At 42.6% G+C, this 18903-nt stretch overlaps 1 protein-coding gene across 3 annotated transcripts in view; it reads left to right on the plus strand.

The window, feature by feature from the left end:
- Positions 1-5663: 5663 nt before the first annotated feature.
- LOC147881860 (zinc finger (C3HC4-type RING finger) family protein / BRCT domain-containing protein) overlaps positions 5664-18903 on the plus strand; it is a 63490-nt gene continuing 50250 nt past the window's right edge. Inside the window, exons 1-4 of one of the 3 annotated variants that reach the window (XM_087401820.1) lie at positions 5684-5743; positions 5839-5972; positions 13212-13348; positions 13449-13582. In XM_087401820.1, coding sequence (XP_087257946.1) covers positions 5879-5972; positions 13212-13348; positions 13449-13582 — 365 coding nt within the window. In that variant the 5' untranslated portion in view covers positions 5684-5743; positions 5839-5878. Of the gene's footprint in view, positions 5744-5829; positions 5973-13211; positions 13349-13448; positions 13583-18903 lie in introns of all 3 variants that reach the window. The other 2 variants (XM_087401821.1, XM_087401822.1) reach the window with 2 other exon arrangements.

Below are 18903 nucleotides of genomic sequence, written 5' to 3' on the forward strand. Positions count from 1 at the left end.
GACCAATGTAGTCGGTGGAACGGTCCAATCAACCTAGTCGGTGGAGCCGACCAGTCAACCTAGTCGGTGGAACCGACTAGTCGTCCACCATGGAATATTCAGGGAATATTTCCTATACCGTTGCTTGGGGGCTCTTGCCCCCGAAAACCCCCCAGCTGGGGGCCAGCTAGCCCCCAGACCCCAATAAGAGTAAGGGACTCCCACACAATCACCTTTCTACCATCAACGATCTCATTGATAGACCTCATCTGACATGCAAGTCAGCATCCAGTGTTCCAGGCTCACACATGGCTTCTCCTCATATGAGGGCCTTACAACTTGAGCACCTTGGACCACTGGTGGTTACCAAGAGGGTGGGGCATTGAGCATATCTAATATGTACAAGGCCACAATCCATCATAGCCAAGGGCACAACGAATCTGAGGTGAACAATATGGTCATCTGGAAGGATGGTGATTGCATTGTAAAGGGGACAACTATCAAAGCACATGCACTAGTCTAGGAAGGCATAGGTCCCGTTGTGGGTTAGGGTAAGCATTTATTTTGTGGGCAGTGGCCATAATTTTGACATTGTTTTGAATTGGTGGTGGGAAGGGTAGCATGCTTTGCAATCCACACTTATAGGGGTTCCTAGAGGGTATGCACCCTGAATCCTCCCCAAAAGAGGTCCAGGTACTAAGTGAAGATCACCCAGTCAAACTTCAATTGCAACACAATAAGCAGACTGTTTGTCCACCTTTAGGTTATGAATCTTGTAATCTAACACCTACATAGAAACACACACTAGAGAAAGTCTACACTCTTATGAATCCAAACCAAATTTCATCATGTTTCTGTAGCTAACATTAATTAGCAACATCATTTCAAAAATCCAAAGTATCGCATCACAAAGGAGATTCCCTTCCCTATGAAATCAATCATCGAGAAACAAATTCAAAGATATGTTGTTTGGTACATTAATAACCCTATGAGCACCCCCAACTATGTCAATCTAGCCCTCAACCAAGGCCAATTGGGAGTCCCCATTCCCCCAACATGCATACCAAATAGGCCAAAAGCAATAAGGATTATGCCCTTGTCCTCTTGGACATCTTCCATCGCATTGCTTGCATTATCACATTCCCCTCCAATGACAACATCGACCATATCTGCATTGTTGGAAGGCTGTAACAAATTTAAAAAAAGAAAGAGGCTCGCAAAAACCTTGGAAGCCCATGAACACAATGTTGTCAACATTCTCGGACAGGGAATTAGCTTGCAAGTGATTAAATTAAAAGTGGCTAAGGATTATGTGAGCCTAATCACCAATGGGATTCTTTTAAAAAACCTATTGAGTCATTCCATAGTGTTGAGGCCTTCGACAAAGAACATGCAATCCATATGAGGCTTGAGGTTTTGAAGGCTTTCCATGAAAATCTTCCCACCACGCATGCCCTTCATGCCTACCACCCACCAATATTTTGAATGCAAGCTAACAAGAGTGGAAGGGAGCTAAGACAAAGGGATACGAGCAAGGAGGTCCCTAGTGTCTATGGCTTGATACCAAACACAAGACAATGGCTCATGATTTTGTTAACTTCCATGGTGTTGCCCTACAAATTACTCCATATTCAAGGGTAGGAGAGTTATGCATGAAGGGGTTTGATTTGGAGCTGTGTTTTCCATTCAAACGCTACCAAGGCATGGATGATGGCCTAACTATTCATTACATGGTTAAACCCCTTCAAAGCTTTGATGGCAGAGAGTATCTCCTTTTAACCAATCACTTGTTGATTGTTGATGGACACATAAGCCATGAATGGTGCAAAAGCTGAAGTGGGATATTGTGAGCTTGCATTAACTACAATCACTGGATGTTGCAATATTTAAGACATTCAAACAACATTCAAGCTAGGGTGAGCTTGATTGGCAATGCACAATTGTTGACACAAGTATGCAAAGGTGAGCTCTCAAGCATTGCAAGGAGGGCACTAATGATGGCCCGGTCTATGTCAAACATTAAAGCACACTTCAGAAGAACACGTGTGGAAAAAACTATCAAAATTTGAGGGGAGTCTTACTAGAACATGGATGTCACAATTGTGGACATTCTCGTAGAGGACTCCACACTTTTAAAGTCATGCATTTGCTAACTTGCTCTTACATCCTTGGAGATTCTTACAATTTGGCTTTGGCTGCGAATTTACACAATGCTACTTGGGGTGCTGCAATCCAAGAGCAGTAAGTAGAGGGCTCGTCCATGGGTTTTGTGCTCCACATAAGTGGGAGGAAGGGCGACACATGGTGCACCCTCATTTTGGGGCATGTGATGTCACAGCCTAAAAGTTTTCAATGTGAACATGACAAATTAGGGATTTGAAATGGCCAATTGTAGGGAGCCTCATGGCACCAGTCTCTCTCTCTCTCTCTCTCTCTCACACACACACACACACACACACACACACACACACACACATTTTGATCAATAAAATCATAGACACAAACACACATGGGTGCACACGCACACACCCACACACACTTACATAAATATTTTTAAATTAATTTCTTCTTTAGTTAATTTAAATTTACTCATTTTTAAATGCAACTTTAGTCTATTGGTACATTTCCTTTAAAATTGAGTTAACACATTATTTATTAGTGCTTTCCTTAGTGACATCATTATACTTTTATACACTAGAATCTGGAGGGATGTTCTTGTTCCTAGATAAAGCAATAACAATCCAGGGGAAACAAGCATTACCTATCTACCCAAATTAAGCTATACTATTTTAACATATGGTTTATTTGGATGGTGAAAGGTAAGTGGACCCTTACCTTGGAGCCCAGACTACCTGACGGATTCAACACTTATTTACTCATTTTTTGTAACCCTACCATGGTTTTGTTGTAATAATACATTTCAAATTAAACTTAAGAGTTCTTTAAGTATTTATTCTCCATATCTGAATTATTTCTAGTTAATGTTGTTATGCTATTCTATGACTCAATCGATTGTATGGTTCATTTATTGATGGAATTATTAAATCTACACACACACACTTTTTTTTTGGTAATATCCAGTGCATATATTTATATGATCATAAATTTACATGATGGGAGGTCTCCAAAATGGAGAGTATACCAAAGTTCAAAAGCATAAAAAGAAAAGCTCTGTGCAAGAAGCATCCATATCACCCTCATGGCAGGCATCATATAAGGATTGCTGCAATGAGGCTCGGAAAGATTCATATGACTTGTGAATCTGCCGACCCAAGTATGCCAAATTATCCTCACTCCAAATTGTCCAAAGAGCCCAATATCGCACCCAAGAGAGAAATAGTGAGTATTGAGGCAAAGACTTCATAAATCTGCCAAAGAGCCAGAAATGTTTCCCAAATCTGTGACTCGGGAGACAGATCCGAGGATAATATGAAATTCTCCTGAGGAGGATCTTAGTACACGGGCAGTGCCAAAGCAAATGAATAACCGTCTCTGAAGGAGCCTGACATCTTAAACATGCGGATGGTGCAATGCGACGTTTAGCAAGTGTGACCCCCACTGACAATGTACCTGTCATACATCTCCAAAGAAAAAGTCTTTGTTTCAATGGCATTTTACACTTCCATAACATCCTGAGATTCTTCCGCCACCATGAGAGGGGCTTCCTTATATGCCACAGAGAATTAGCATATTGCTGAATCCATGGAGCAGGCTGAAGAAGCCTATAGGCTTTGATGGAGGTTAAGGTAGGAAGAGGAACAGGATGAGTGCATGTAGCAGAGGGTTGCCTACCAATCCGTAAGCCTGTCGGTGTCAGCCACAGGAGGAACAGGTAGAAAAGGATGTAATAAATCAGCAATTTTCTTCCATATAGACCTATGATGCATTCCCAATGCATAGGAAGCAGTGGCTTGAGGAAAAGATAAGACATATCCCTAATCATCTACACACACACACACACACACACACACACACACACACACACACAAAAACTATGAGAGGGCAACTTCCCGTGGCCTAAGGTAGTAGATTGTAGATGAGCCTAGCTTAGGTAGGTGAATGCCCAAACTGCTTGAGCTTGATGCTTGCGCCGGTGTCTTTAGGGTGAGTTAAAATGGGGCAGTGGTGATGATTGTAAAAGGGGCATGGAGTGATTTGTAGCAAGCTGATTCGACAGTGATTTGTAGCAAGCTGATTCGACCCTTGACATGTCCGAAGATAGAGAAGCTTGTCCAACCCCCCCCACCCAAGCCGTGCCCAAGCACTCGTCAGCCAATTGGACGTGAAGCTGCCATGTATGTCGATGCAAATTAATGAATGATCATGAGGGGCATATCTCTGGCAATTTCTCTGGCTACCTTGTCCGAACATGGCACGTCAATGCCCAAGCCCCCTTTGGGAGGATGGCCATCTTGCTCCAATCTGCCTGCCCAATCTTTGAAATGATGCTTGGCTGTTGCCTCCCGTGTTCACACCAACTTGCACTCATAAATGCGACAACTAGCTGTACAAATTGGATTCTGACTTCTACAGTCATGCAAAGAATCGTGATTCGGGGATAGGATATCTACTTGGGTGGGGGTTGGTTCGAGCTTTAGGCGGGGGGGATGGTGGTACATCGGCAACGGTGCCAAGTGTGAACCTGTGTGTATGTGTGTGCCGCACACACATGCGCAACAAAAGGTGGATGATAGGGAGTGGGAACTAGGAAGGATTTTAAATTTGAACTTGGGATGGATAAAAGCAAATTGTCTGTCTTTCTCATTCTCAAATTGTATGGCTCAATTGTTGATGGGACTTTTTAATGTAACAAAATGAATGACACATGTCATTCAATAGGCCTGCCCAAAATAAATGGGGAGGCGAAGGGGGGGGGGCTAGGGAGGAGTGGTGGAGTGAGGGAAGCCAAGAGAGAGAGAAAGAGAGTGACTAGTGGTGGAGTGAGGGAAGCTAAGAGAGAGAATGGGGAGGCGAGGGGTGGGTGGTAGGGACAAGTGGTGGAGAGAGAGAGAGAGAGAGAGAGAGAGAGAGAGAGAGAGAGAGAAAGGCCCAAAATCGTTAGTTGTGCATAATTGCCCCATTTATTCGGTTGATAGCTTTAACAAAGGCCAATTAGAAAAATCTAGATTTTATCAAATTTAACAAGGTGAATGACATTCAATCATTCATAAGGCCTGCCCAAGATAAAAAAAATAAACAAAAAGGAATCCACTGGAAATGGTGTGGAGGAAGACTGGAGGAGATAAAGGGGAGAGAGAGAGAGAGAGAGAGAGAGAGAGAGAGGGTGGGGGAGAAAAGGTGGAGATCCTTGTAAGAAGATGAGAGAGAGAGAGAGAGAGAGAGAGAGAGAGAGAGAGAGAGAGAGAGAGGGAAATTCATGAAATGCCTAATTTCTGCTTTGCCAATATTGCATCGTTGCTAAGGCTACCCAGAGGGCAGGCCAAAATCTGCAAAGTAGAACCATTGCTAAGGCTATCCTGTAAGGGCAGGCCAAAAACACACACACACACACACATGCTTACACAAAAAACATTTTTAATTAATTTCTTCTTTAATGAATTTACCCTTTCTTTAAATGCAACTTTAGTGTATTGGTAAATTTTTTAAAAAACAGAGTTAATGGAGTGGGAACGATTTGAATTTGAACTTGGGAACTATAAAAGCACAAAAATGTCTTTCTTTCTCATTCTCAAATTGCTGTCTTTCTGTGCTGGAGCTTCATCGTCTTCCATGGATTCTTACGGCGAGCTCGCTCTGCATTCAGGTACTTTTTCCCACCATAGCTTCCTTTCCTTTCCTTCTCGTTTGCATCATAAAGAATTCTCCTCTCAGTGTTTGATTTTATCATAGCACGCACAGGAAGATCCTGAGAGTATTGCATCAGTCTCTCGGGAAAAAGATGATTCCTCAACGTAGACACAATGCCAATTGCTTTGCTAGTAACAGCGTACAAAACAATCTTCACAACATTAGTCCTCACCCACTGCATTCAGGTACCTATCCGATCCCTCATTCCCGCCTTCTTCCTCGTTGCATTTTCCAAGCTTTCGCGACTTTTCGTTTGCAGCATTGCCTGTAAAGAATTCTCTTCTCGGTAGTGGTTGATTTTATCCCAGCATGAGAGCATCGCCTCAGTCACGGGGGAAAAGATGATTCCTCAATGCAGGCAAATGCAAATTGTTTTGCCAGGAACAGCGTAATTAACAATGCAGACTAGCTATCTCAGGTAGTCTTCAAGCCATTAGTGTCCTTCCAGCCATCGTTTGTCGCAACACTTCTGTGACCTTGCATGATGCGAGAATGTGCACTTGCATCCTTATCCCTCAAGGTAGTCGCGAAAGTTTTCCTCCAAAATGGCCGTAGTGTTTGCCGTAGCATGATTTGCAGGCAATGGCGAATGCTGTGAATGGGACTATGTGTTTCAAGACAGTTGCACCAATCTCAAGGATAGTTTTGGTATGAACCAAGTAAGGATGGACTACATTTACTGATCGAACATTCATCACTATTCAGAACCTTCTATTCAGAAACCTGAAGCCAAGGCTCAAATGAGCAGTATCCTGCAATAGACCCAATTTGGGGCTATACTAATTGAATTTTAACTTCTTAAACACCGACACGGTGTTCTCTTCTTCTTTGATTGCTTGGCATATATCTGAATCTCTATTCTATTGTGCTCTAGATGTGAGTTTGAAGCGGACAAATGCAGGAGAAGCTCTTCACATGTTGAATCCATTCTTGCCACTTACTGCTTCTCTGGTATTGTAGGCACTACCTACTAGTGATGGAATTATGAATCGCTCTAACAATATGGTTGAATGAATCATGAAGAAGACAAAGACTTGGCCGATTGCTATAACATTCTTGTAATTTATTTCAAATGAGCTCATCCCTAGTGGGCTTATTGCTCAAGTAGGTAGATTGCTATCTACACTCATCTACAGCTATACCTATAAGACATTTGACTATCTTGAAAACCCAAATACACGATTCATGCTCGAGTCTCATCATTTGCATGTGAAGCCCCCATGCACAAAGTGATATAGAGTCTCAAACTGCCATAGGCATTCTGCCTTTGATTTAGTCACCACTTGATTAGATTCGGCCAGCTAACATGCTATTACATAGCAGTCTTTGCCATGCTGCCTTGTATGGCCAACCCAAATGTCAGTGGTGATCTCATTTGAGGTTTAATACCCCAACAATTCCCCCCTTAAACTGTATAAAGGAACATGATGCAATTAAGTTACCCACACAAGACTAAACTACAATCAAGAATGAAACCTCCCACACAGGGCCAGGTTGGGACATTCAATCATCCACACAGGACCAGACTGACAGAAACTCAGAAATTCAGCCACCTAACAAGGTCAACGAGACACAAAACTCAAAAACTCCTGCAGAAAATCATGGAGTTTGCTACTTTGGCTTTATGGTGGATGCCCTCTCCAGCGCTTATCATGAGATCTTTGAGATTGGCGATGGATTGATGCAGTATCTCCCCACAAGACTCTTTTTTTTCTACTGCACAATTAGGAATGCTAGATGAGCCAAGATTCAGAGCCTACAGTGATACCCACTAGGAGAGCACATTATCCATGCATATTTATTTTTGGAGACGACCCTGGAGATCCCACCGGATGAGACAGATTTCCATCTTCTTTTGGCTCTTGCAACATGGTTGAGTCTCAGAGAACACTTGGAGACAGGCCGTTGATGTGCATCCTAGATGCCCCAGGCGGTACAACTCCTAGATGCTTGAGATTGTTTACAGCACTAGAATTCATTCAACTGCCAGCATCACATTTGGGGTTTAAAGAGCCTTCGAGGCTCTGACAGGGAATTGCACATTTGCTTGGCAAGATAAGAAGAGTACTGCTACTTGGCAGGATGAGAAGAGATACTCGCAACTTCACTCGGAAGGATGAAATAGGCACTTGCTAACACAGTTAGGTCCTCAGGTATTTAATGAGGGAGTAAATTCCGACATGGTCTTTTTGATCCAGAGAAGAGTTTCTCAGCCTATCACTCTAGATGCAGTACTAGTATCTATGCATAGACCTCACTCTCCTTCTATTGATTTGGCTTGGGAGGTCATTGCCAGTCTATTCCAAGGCAGATTTGGAGATTGAGATACACAAAGGCTTATGTCTGTCAGTCACTCTCAGTGGTTTGGTAGTCATTGTTCATACTCTCATGGCCATTTTTGGCAAGATTCATGGCTCCTTGCTTGCTGCAGTGGCCAGGTGAGGGATTGGGACCATGGTTGATTCTTCCCATACACCGACATAGGGCCTTTATAGCATTTCCACTCTCTGGATTGGTTATCATAGCCGAAATTGGCCTTTGGTGGTTTCCACAATTTGAGGATCAAGTCGAGATTGGTTAGAGTAGATAAAAGTGAAGTGTATCTCTTGTTCTCATGATTGCACAAGCCTTGACAATTGGACACCTATGCAATATATTTTTAGAAGATTGATCATTTTACCTTACTATAAGGGTCTTAAGGGCATTTTAGGTACGGCTCTTATGTGGAAAATTTGTCAATACCCTTTTTTCTTAGAGAAAAGTACCAAAACTTCTGAAAACAATACAAAGAGTCAGCTTTCCATAAGGCATCAAGAGCAAAAGCTAGCTATCTTGCAGCCTGCTTTGTCTGTTTTCCAGCTCACTGGCTAAGGTACCTTGGAAGTTGACAAGATGTACTTTATCTTGGAGTTGTCATTTATTGTTTTACAGCCCGTACAGCTCTCTGCTTAGCCCATATAGCCTCTCTCTAATAGCTCTTTGCTCAGCCCGTACAGCCCACAAGCATTTGTTATGGTTCTTATGCTTACTTTAAACATTTAACTGTCTTTATGGTCTTGATCCTAATGTGTTTTCAACTAAATGGCTGTGTAAAATTATCAACCTCGAGGTTGTTTCTCAGCAAAGGCTTTGAAGTACTTTAAGATTGAAATGCTTTAGACTTCAAGTGTAGGAGGAAAGAGTTTGATAAGACACAATTCCAACTTGGTTGATGACTCAACACATACTTTTTGCTCCCTTTATAGGTATCGTCATTATAATGCATGTGCTAGGGCAGGAACCGTGGAAGGACTTTCTTATTAGCAGCATGCAGAGGTGCACACCTTCTTCAGGAGGAGACTGGATGAGCAGTATTAGGTGGATCTTCACCACAACACACCTCAGATCACCTTTGTCCCCTCTCATGGTTGCCATTCTGAAAGCTTGGGCCAGTTTCAGGAGCACTCTTCGGAGGATTCCTCCTTCCTCTCGTGAAGAGATTGATAGGCAACCCATCATGTGGAATGACAGTATTTTAGATGATCATGGCAGACCACTGGGTGCCTCACTCTACATGCAGTGGTCCCAGGTGGGAGAGGGGACCTGCATCATCTAGGGGGTCTTGGAAAGCTTTCTGCAGGCTTCCAGAGGAGATCAAATCAAGGTTGACATGACATCTCAGAGGGAGTGCAGGGAGGATCTTGTAGATTGAGGCAGCCCTTCCAGAGATTTGGGTAGACACAGATGATATGCCACTCACTTGCTCCACTTGGGCAGGCACTTTTACGAGAGGCGGTGTTCCGCTTCAGGTTTTGGCCTTTCGAGATGCACAGGAGGATGCTTTAGTTTTTAGTGTGTAGGATGATGGCAGATTGCTCAGGTCCACAGAGGACATCTTGCTTGAGTCTGCTTTTCAGCCTATCAGGGTTGTAGGTCTTTTGGTGTAGGGATCAGATTCAGAGTGGTTCTTAGACCCAGATCCCCGGCTACTCCCCATCGGGTCTTGGAGGCTTTGGCTCTATGGGGGATTTCCCATCAGGTATTTGCAGTGGGACCTCGGAGAGTGGGAGTGGATCGACACAGGGCATCGAGAGAAGAGCATCCCCTTCTTTTGTTACACGATCAGTAATGCCAGGAGATTTCAGCTCAGTAGTAGAGGTTGGAGTCCTTCCAGAGCTTCGCATTGGGAGACATTTGATATCACTGCGGATTTGTAGAGGTGCTTCTAGAGGAGACTTTGGAAATCCCACAAGAATAGGAAGATCACTATCTTCTTTTGGCTCTCTATCCATGGTGGGATTGCAGTGAACCTTTGGAGATCCAGGTTCGGAGTCGACCCTACTTGCCCTCGTTACCTCTCTGCTTCAGAGACTATTCAGCATTGCTTATGAGATTGCAAACAGGCGAGGATGATTTGGATGGGGGTAGCTAGGATTTTCAGTCACTTTGCTCACTCCCCATTCTTTATGACATGGGGCTCAGTGGCTTGGCTTTCTCTTATAGGACCTTAGGTATTCCATGAGAGATTTGACTCCTCTCGAGCCATTTCGGTTCGACGTCATCAGATTGAGTCCTGCTCGTTGGATGTGGTACCACACCTTCCTTTTACAGCTGTACATGCCTATGTGGATACTTCTTGGGAGATTCTAGCGAGCATAGCATCTTGGCATATCTGGAGAGCCAGATGCACAGAGGCTTTGGAGGGTACTTAGGTTCATCCCTCGCACACATTGGCTAGTATCTGGATAGACATCGTACATACTTTGATGGCCGTATGGATGAGTATGCAAGGAGACTCCCGTGCAGCCTCAGCTAGGAGGGCTTCTTTCTTCAGGGAATGGAAGGATTCTCCTTTCTTCTTTGAGACTACTACAGGGTTGAGGTGGCACTTTCAGCCTCAGCCTTGGTTGTTTTCCACCTCACTCTGAGGGGGTTTTTTTATCCTCATGATTTCATGACGTATTCTGCTTTGAGCTTGCTCTCGTGGGTTTTTTCTCTTACTTAATAGAAGTCTCTTTCTTGAAAAAAAAAAAAGAATGTAATTCTCAACTACAAGCCTATTTTGTGCAGGTTGACAAGGATTTTGCTTTTGCAGTAAAAGATATCTTTCCCATGGGGATTCGCATGCATAGTGTGTAGATGAAACTTGTATATGCGATGCCTAATTTTCAGTTCATGATATGGTGGGGCCTTATAAGCTTGATGCAAAACTTTTTTATATATCATGCTATGGCTGTGTCAACACATCCCAATGTGCTCTTTGGCTTACGTGTTCAATCACAATATGGTTGAGGGAATGCCAAAATTACAGCAGCCCAATTCTCAACTTGTAAAGGGTGTGCTCTTGGCAAATTGTATCGATGCCTTTTCCAAAGGATGGCTCAATGAGAGCAATAGAGGTTGTATAGTAATGTTTGTGGACCCCTGAATACTACTACACATTGAGGTGCAAAATATTAAATTCAAGGCTTTGGTTACCAGTTCTAAGATTAAAACACACTCAAAGTTGATAGAGGAGGGGAGAATATGTCTGATGATTTCATGGCATGTTTGAAGAAGCATGGGGTTATGCATCAAATGTGGGTGCCTTACACACCACAAATGGGATTGAAGAGAGGAGAAACACATGATTTATGGAGATGACCATGTGCATGCTCAAGCATAGAAAGTTATCAAGGTATTTTGTGAAGAGGCTGTAATCATCGCCACACATGTCTAAAATAGATGTCCAACAAAAGCATTGGTCAATATTACTCCTTTTTAGTCATTACAAGCCCAAGGTCAATATTACTCCTTTTTAGTCATTACAAGCCCAAGGTCAATCAGTACAAGGCATAGTTACCAGGGAATGGCGTTTTGACATTTAGAATGTCTGGAACACCGTTCCGAACAAAGGGCTAACATGGGAACGTTCCCAGAATGTTCCTAGAGTTACTAGGGAGTGGCGCTCTAGCATTCCGAAACATGTTTCGGGCTTAAATCGGTTGTTCTAGAGCTAAAGCTGATATTTCTATAGCGTTTTAGACCTAATTTGGCGTTTCTAAAGCTGAAATGGTCACACCCTGAGGGATTGGTTGGTTGTATAGTCCTCCTCCCTGGTTGTTAGTCCTTGTTTCAGAGATTCCCTAGGTAGTGAGTTGGGTTCTTTGAAAACAGACCAGTTTCTTCTTTTCAACCAGCTTTCTTTTCTATGTTCACTTGATCAGTGGCTCAAGGATTGCTGATTTATAGGTTGGTGTTTCAAGCATTAATAGAAGCTCCTTTTCTCTAGGAAAAAAACAATTGTTTTCCATTGAAGCCAACTTCAGAGACGATAACCCTCTGTTGGTTGACTCAGATATTTGCTACCTAGTCACTTGGAGGTGTAGTATACTTTTGGATCTCCATTTACAACATCAGTAGGAAGATTTGATATGTATACATCCAGAAAAAGAAATCAAAGGCATATGACACATTCAAGGAATGGCGATCCATGGTGTCGGAAGCAATTGAAAACAATGAGGAAGATAGGGAAGATGATTGAATGAAAGATGATTGAATGAGATGTTCCATCAGCTCTCTTGGGAGAGCACTCAAGAACAAGTAGAAGGTGTCCTCCAACAATGGTCTACATACCTGCACATCTTCTTTAACCTTGGTTTATTTTTAAAATTTTCAGAGAGAATACTTCTATTAAATATGAAAGAAAAGACTTCGCATGATATAGGTTTTATTTTGTAATTGGATCTCCTAAGCATTCCCTTTCATTTTAAGCCTTGGTTTGGTCTTGCGTGAGATTGCACGTGTAGCATTGGTATGGTTTGTAGTGTGATTGTGTAATTTACTTTTCTAGGAATTCTGTTTTGTTTTTAGTCTTGGTTTGGTCTTATGTAAGTTGGTGTGTTTACCGTTGGTTTTGTTTGTAATGCAATTGTTAGGTTATTATGATATATTGGTTTTATTGGGCTCCTAATTAGCATCATTTCATTCGTCCTTGCTTAAATTATCACCCGAGGCTTCTAAGCTACATAACAAATCATTACACATTTTGACCGAATACTGGTCACGGGAAGCACCCTTTTCATATGAGAGTTTATCATTACAGCATATCAATCATTACAACTTCTGAAATTTTCGCTTTTGTGTGGTCTGCTAGTGCAAGTGCATGGGTTGAAAAATATCGTAATTTTGATTATAGTTACTGAGTTTCTAAGGATCAATGTTTGCTTGATTTAGGATGACAACAAATTGCATAGAGAATAGATTCTAGTTCCATTTGTCACTTGGTTAAAGATATCATTGATTTTCAAAGCATAAAGATATAGAGCACGTGGTTTCAAAACTTGGTATTGTAACCTTGAGTCTACATTTGTAGAATGCTAGATTGCACTTGAATTAGAATGCTAGATTCCACTTGAATTAGATTATTATTTTGAGACTTATTGCTAAATAAGTAGGTCTTGCAGGTTTAATACCTGGAATGGACTCTGTTGTGGCTAGTGTAACTGGTTATGTTGGAGCGGAACGATCCAGTCTTATCAAACTCATCAATGCTTCAGGGGCATATTTTGTGGGAAAATTAGGAAGAGCAACTACACATCTCGTGAGTTCTCATTGCATCAAGAAATGCTATCTACCTCGTGATGTTTTGTGTGCCGACAAGCATACAAAAAATGATATATGGTTCACGTTTTTTCTTGAAGGTGTGTTGGACATTTCAAGGGGCTAAGTATGAGTTGGCAAAAAAGTTTGGTACAATAATCGTAAATCATCGATGGTTTGAGGATTGTGTAAAAGTGGGAAGGCGCCTTCCTGAAAGTCCCTATACAATGCTATGGTAAGGGGTAGAGATTTTGATTGTTATGCCAATAGATATTTTTTTGTTTTAACTTTCATAATATTTGTTCGCAGTTTCCAAATATAGGGAAACTTCCCCTTTCTAAAACTATGAGAAAATTAGAATTGAAATAGTATCTCTTAATATGCGTGTCAGCTTGGCAAGTTTCTTTTATACGACTGTCTTTTCAAGTCAAATTCATTGAGCAAGCTTGTCCATGTTGTAGTTTAGCAGGGCACCCTTGATTTATGAAATTGGGATTCAAAGAAAATGGAGGTCAAAGATGTTCATTGTTGGTGCTAGGTGGTAAGTAGGCAGAAGCCTCAAATGGTTATTCAATAGAACTTTGAGGGGAAGAGTTGGAAGTTAAGCAAATCCCCTAATCCCGAAAAGGTATTGGTTAAAGGTAACATAACTAGCCCTTTGGACACAGCTGATAAATAATACATCTATTCTACCTATTACCCAGGGCCCCCCCCCCCGGCCCCCCCTCCCCTCTTTAAAAAAAAAAGACTTTTTTGCCACGTGGTAACTTGGAGGAGAAGAGCTTAGGAGATGTTCCATGTGCCACCCTTGGGCTCTTGCCTATCAATATCTTTTGGATGCCATCCTTGGACCCTTGGACTTTTAGGGACTCATGAACTATTACAAGCTCTTGGACTACCACCCTTGGACTCTTAGACTATCGGCTCTTGCTCTATCACGAGCTTTGAGACTACCACATTGGGACTCTTGGACTACCATTAGCTCTTGGACTACCACCCTTGGACTCTTGGACTACCAATGGCCCTTTGGATAGGGTGGTTGATAAATAATACATCACCTAGCCCCCCCCGCGCTTGTCCAAAAAAAGAAGAATTTGCCATGTGGCAACTTGGAGGAGAAGAGCTTAGGAAATGCTGCCATGTGGCACCCTTGGACTCTTGGACTATCACTTGGTCATGGAGGACCCCGTTGGACTTTTAGGGACTTGTGAACTATCACAAGCTCTTGGACTACCACCCTTGGACTCTTAGACTACCATGGGCTCTTCGACTATCACGGGTTCTTGGACTACCACACTTGGACTCTTGGACTACCATCAACTCTTGGACTACCACCCTTGGACTCTTGGACTACCAATAGCCTACATTACATACGCACACACCATGCATATACACATGCATACACATACACATACACAACACACATATACACATATGCATACATGCACATAAAAACACATACAATACACATGCACACATTGTATACGCACACACCACACATACATGTACACTTGTTACGTGTACATATGGGCACAAGGTGTGCACACATACACACATACTTGCAAGTACATACATACACATGGACATGTGTACACAACACACTTTTTTTGGGGGGTGGGGGGTGAAATTCACATGTGTATACAAGTTACAACACACACCACATAGGTAGGGGGTGCACACGCGTGCGCGCGCACACACACACACACACAAGCATACATTCACTCATATACATACACACTTTTTTTTTGGGTAAAATCCAGTGTATTTATATTCTCATAAATTTACAAGATGGGAAGTCTCCCACACACTGACATTAGACTCCAAAAGAGAGCCCAATGGAAGAACTCAAAAACAGGTAGAGAACACTTCAAGGCTAGTAGCATCCAAGTCCCTTGCAGCAAAACTGTCATATAAGGATTGCTTGAGGGACATTTTGAAGAAAATATATGCCTGAGGAAACTATTGACCTATCCTAGAATGCTGTGTCCAAATGGTCCATAGTACCCAAAAGCGAGTCCAGTGAAAGAAGAGGAGGAATGGAGACATCTGAGATGAGAGGCATCCAAACATCCAGAAGAGTTTCCCAAATCTGATAGAGGGAAACCGAAGCTGCAGCAAATGAGAAACATGAGTGATCAATATGCGAGAGTGTGGGCAAGACCATAATAGGTGAGAAACTGTCTCGCAGTGATGAGAGCAACGGGGGCAGGAAGGGGAAGCAATGCGGCATGCTGCCAATTTCACCCCAATGGAAAAAGCTCCCACTATACATCTCCAAAAGAAAAGCCTCTGTTTCAATGGCAATTTGGCTTTCCAGATTTTCATGAGTCGTGATTGCCACCAAGATAAAGGCCTATCCAAATTCCAAAGAGTATTGGCATGCTTGTCAATCCATGGCGGTGGAAGAAGAAATCTGTAGACCTTCGAGGAGGTCAGATTGTGCATTGAAAGCGTATGGGTAGCAGGAGATAAGGAAGTCAAATTCCAGTCTAGGAATCTGTCCTGGATAAACAGTGGAGGAACCGGAACAAATGGCTGCAACATAGTTGAAAGTATTCTCCAAATGGACCTATGATGCAGACCCAAGGAGAATGTCCTGCAAGCTTGTGGAAATGAAAGCATACAACCTTGTTGATCCACAACATCGCCAACAAATCTTATGCCCAATTTCATGAGATTGTATGCTTTAATAGGTGTCTGTAAAGCGAGAGGCGATTCAAACACCTTGCTCCAATGGATGCTTTCCAAGCGAAAAGAATTACCATGAAGAGAGGAAGCACCTGTCCATTTTGCATATGAGAGAATTCTCTTCCAATCATGAATAAAAGCAGTAGAAACAAGGCAACCATGAATTTTCCCCTGAAATGTGGTCATGATTGCTTCCCAGTGATCTATAATCCAATGCCCATATGCATGGGACGCCATGTTTCCACACATTGCTAATAACATAATAGCCCATGGCTGTTTTTGCTGAAAAAAATCAGCAATCATAGTGCTCTTTCTTGCCAACATATGAACCTGGAGATTGAGAATATTCAGCCCCCCATGAGTCTTGGGTTGGACCAGCAATGCAAACTACATCGCATTGGTTCATGGAAATTAGCAGCCCATGGGACTTACTAGCTAGCCTGCATAGGTAGTAGTCGCAAAGCCTTTTTATGAGATTTGCTTTTCCAAAATATCTCCATAGCCTGGGACATATAGGAAGCCAAATGCTTGAAAGACCAGGGAAGAAGAGGCAAATAAAATTGCACATATGCCATAATGATGGACTGTACTATCCGAAGTCGAACATGTAGAGGCCAAGTGGACAAATGCCAGTATTCCAGCTTCTTGTTGATCTTTTGAAGCACCCATTTGAGTTGTTGCTGCGGGGTAATATTCCAGCCAATGGGGTAGTTTAGATGCCTCACAATAGTATGGGAAGAGATAATGTGGCCTGGCCAGAGAAGTGCATGCCAATCAGCTTCTTTCAAAGCTAGAAGTTTTGATTTCTGAAAATTGATATGCAGTCCAGCAGCTATGCCAAAGTCATTCAGTGTATGCATCAAGTGAGAAAGGTCACTTTGAGAATTCCTGAACATAAAGTATGAATCATCAGCATATGCCTGTGCAAGAAATGACTGTGCCCCTGGAATTTGCAAGCCATGAAGCTGTCCTGTATCTGCAAGATAGTCCATATGCAACAGTAACGGATGGGTAGCAATAGCATACAGTAAGGAACTGAGAGGGCAACCCTGTCTCACTGAGCGGGTCATAGTCCAGGTTCTTGACAACCCACCACCAAGCAAGTAGTGCGCCGTGGCCTGAGAATAGAGCCAGTAGATGATATGGACGAGCCGAGGGCCAAATCCCAATTTATGCATAGTCTGAGAGAGAAAATCCCAATGGACAGTATCAAATGCTTTCGCAATGTGTACTTGCAGAATGAGAACATCTTGTTTAGAATATTTGGCATACTCAATCGCAAGCAAAGCATTGGAGATATTGTCAGTGATCTACCTTCTGGGGACAAACCCATACTGCCTAGGATGAAGTCCTACTTGCAAAAAGAAGCGAACCCTGAGGACAATCATTTTAGCAATGAGTTTGTAAATGACAGGCATGAGAGATATAGGCCGCCAATCAGCCATCGTCTCACACAACCTTTTTTTGGGAATCAATTTGACTAGGCCATGTTTCCAGGATGGAGGAAGAGATTGTTCTGCCCAAGCATGATTGATCATTAGAAGAAGAGTGTTCTTGAGATCACCCCAAAATGCACGGAAAAATTCGACAGTCAATCCATCCCAACCAGGAGAGCTGCTTTTGCGTAGATGACTCAAAGCATCATCCAGTTCACTAAGCATAAAAGGCTGCTCCAATGCATGAGCCTGTTCTCGAGACAATATGGGTTGGACATGCATAAGAAATTGAGACCTAGCTGCATTCACTTGCATCAAATGATCAGGCTGAAGAGAAAGGAGATGCTAGAAATGACTAGAACATTGCGATTCCAATTCTGATTTGGAAGTGGTCCAGGTGCCATCATCTTTCTTGATCCTGCAAATATTCTCCTTTCGCCTATCCGCATGGAGACTTTTAAAAAAGGCTTTGGAGGAGCAGCCCTTATTCAAAAGGGGTTTCATGCGAGCTCGGATTTGCCACTTCTTTAATTTGCGAAGATCATTTTGGTGGATGATATGAACCGCATAAGCACACGAATCCTGTTCAGAAGAGGTAAGCTGCCTATGAGAACTGATTGCATCCATTTGCTGCTTGTGAGATTGAGCCCATTTCAGCTTGAGCCTGAGGTTTCCCATGTAACTCCGTCCATAATCTTGAATAGCAGTCTGTAAGCGATGAGCAAGATTGATCCAAGCAAAATCCATATCCTCCTGAGCATGTAAGAGGAGGGGACGGACAGCCACTCTCACCATGTTCTGAAATTGTTGATGAAGCAAATAAGCACTATTAACATGGAGCATGTGACGACCAAAAAAAGGCATATCATCTGTTAGACGTGCTATTGATAATGTCAAGCATACTAGAAAATGATCAGATAGCAAGAGGGAGTGATCAACCCATAGTGTATATGTAAAATCAGCATACTGCTGAGCATGCAGCAAATACCATCTGTCAAGTCGAGCCCAGTAATGAGTAAAGGCATTGTGATGATATGTATAACCCATATCTCTGTCCCTTGTTGAGAGCCATAGAACTTCTGCATGCAGGGATGAGAGTATATCTTCCCAATGTCGAAGCTCAATGGGGATCATGTGAGAACGATGAGTGGTATTGTCTTGAGTGGCAGGCGAGTTGTTAAAGTCTCCACACAAAAAAGCATTGGACAGCCATGGATATTGTTTGAGGGAGGCCTACATTTGAGCTCTAGTCGCAGAGGTTTGTGAGGCATAAATAGATGCTACTTCATAGAAATCAGCCTGCCAGATGCACCTGATCACCATCCATCGACCTTGAGGGTCATTGTAAGCAACCGTGGGCTGCATATCATGTTTTACCAGCATGCAGACCCCCGAAAAGTGCACACATGCAAGTGTGTGTGCAAACACACAT

Source organism: Dipteris shenzhenensis, chromosome 30 (genome assembly GCF_047967505.1).
Source record: "Dipteris shenzhenensis isolate YYH24624 ecotype China chromosome 30, Dip_SZ_1.0, whole genome shotgun sequence".
NCBI classification, from domain to species: domain Eukaryota; kingdom Viridiplantae; phylum Streptophyta; class Polypodiopsida; order Gleicheniales; family Dipteridaceae; genus Dipteris; species Dipteris shenzhenensis.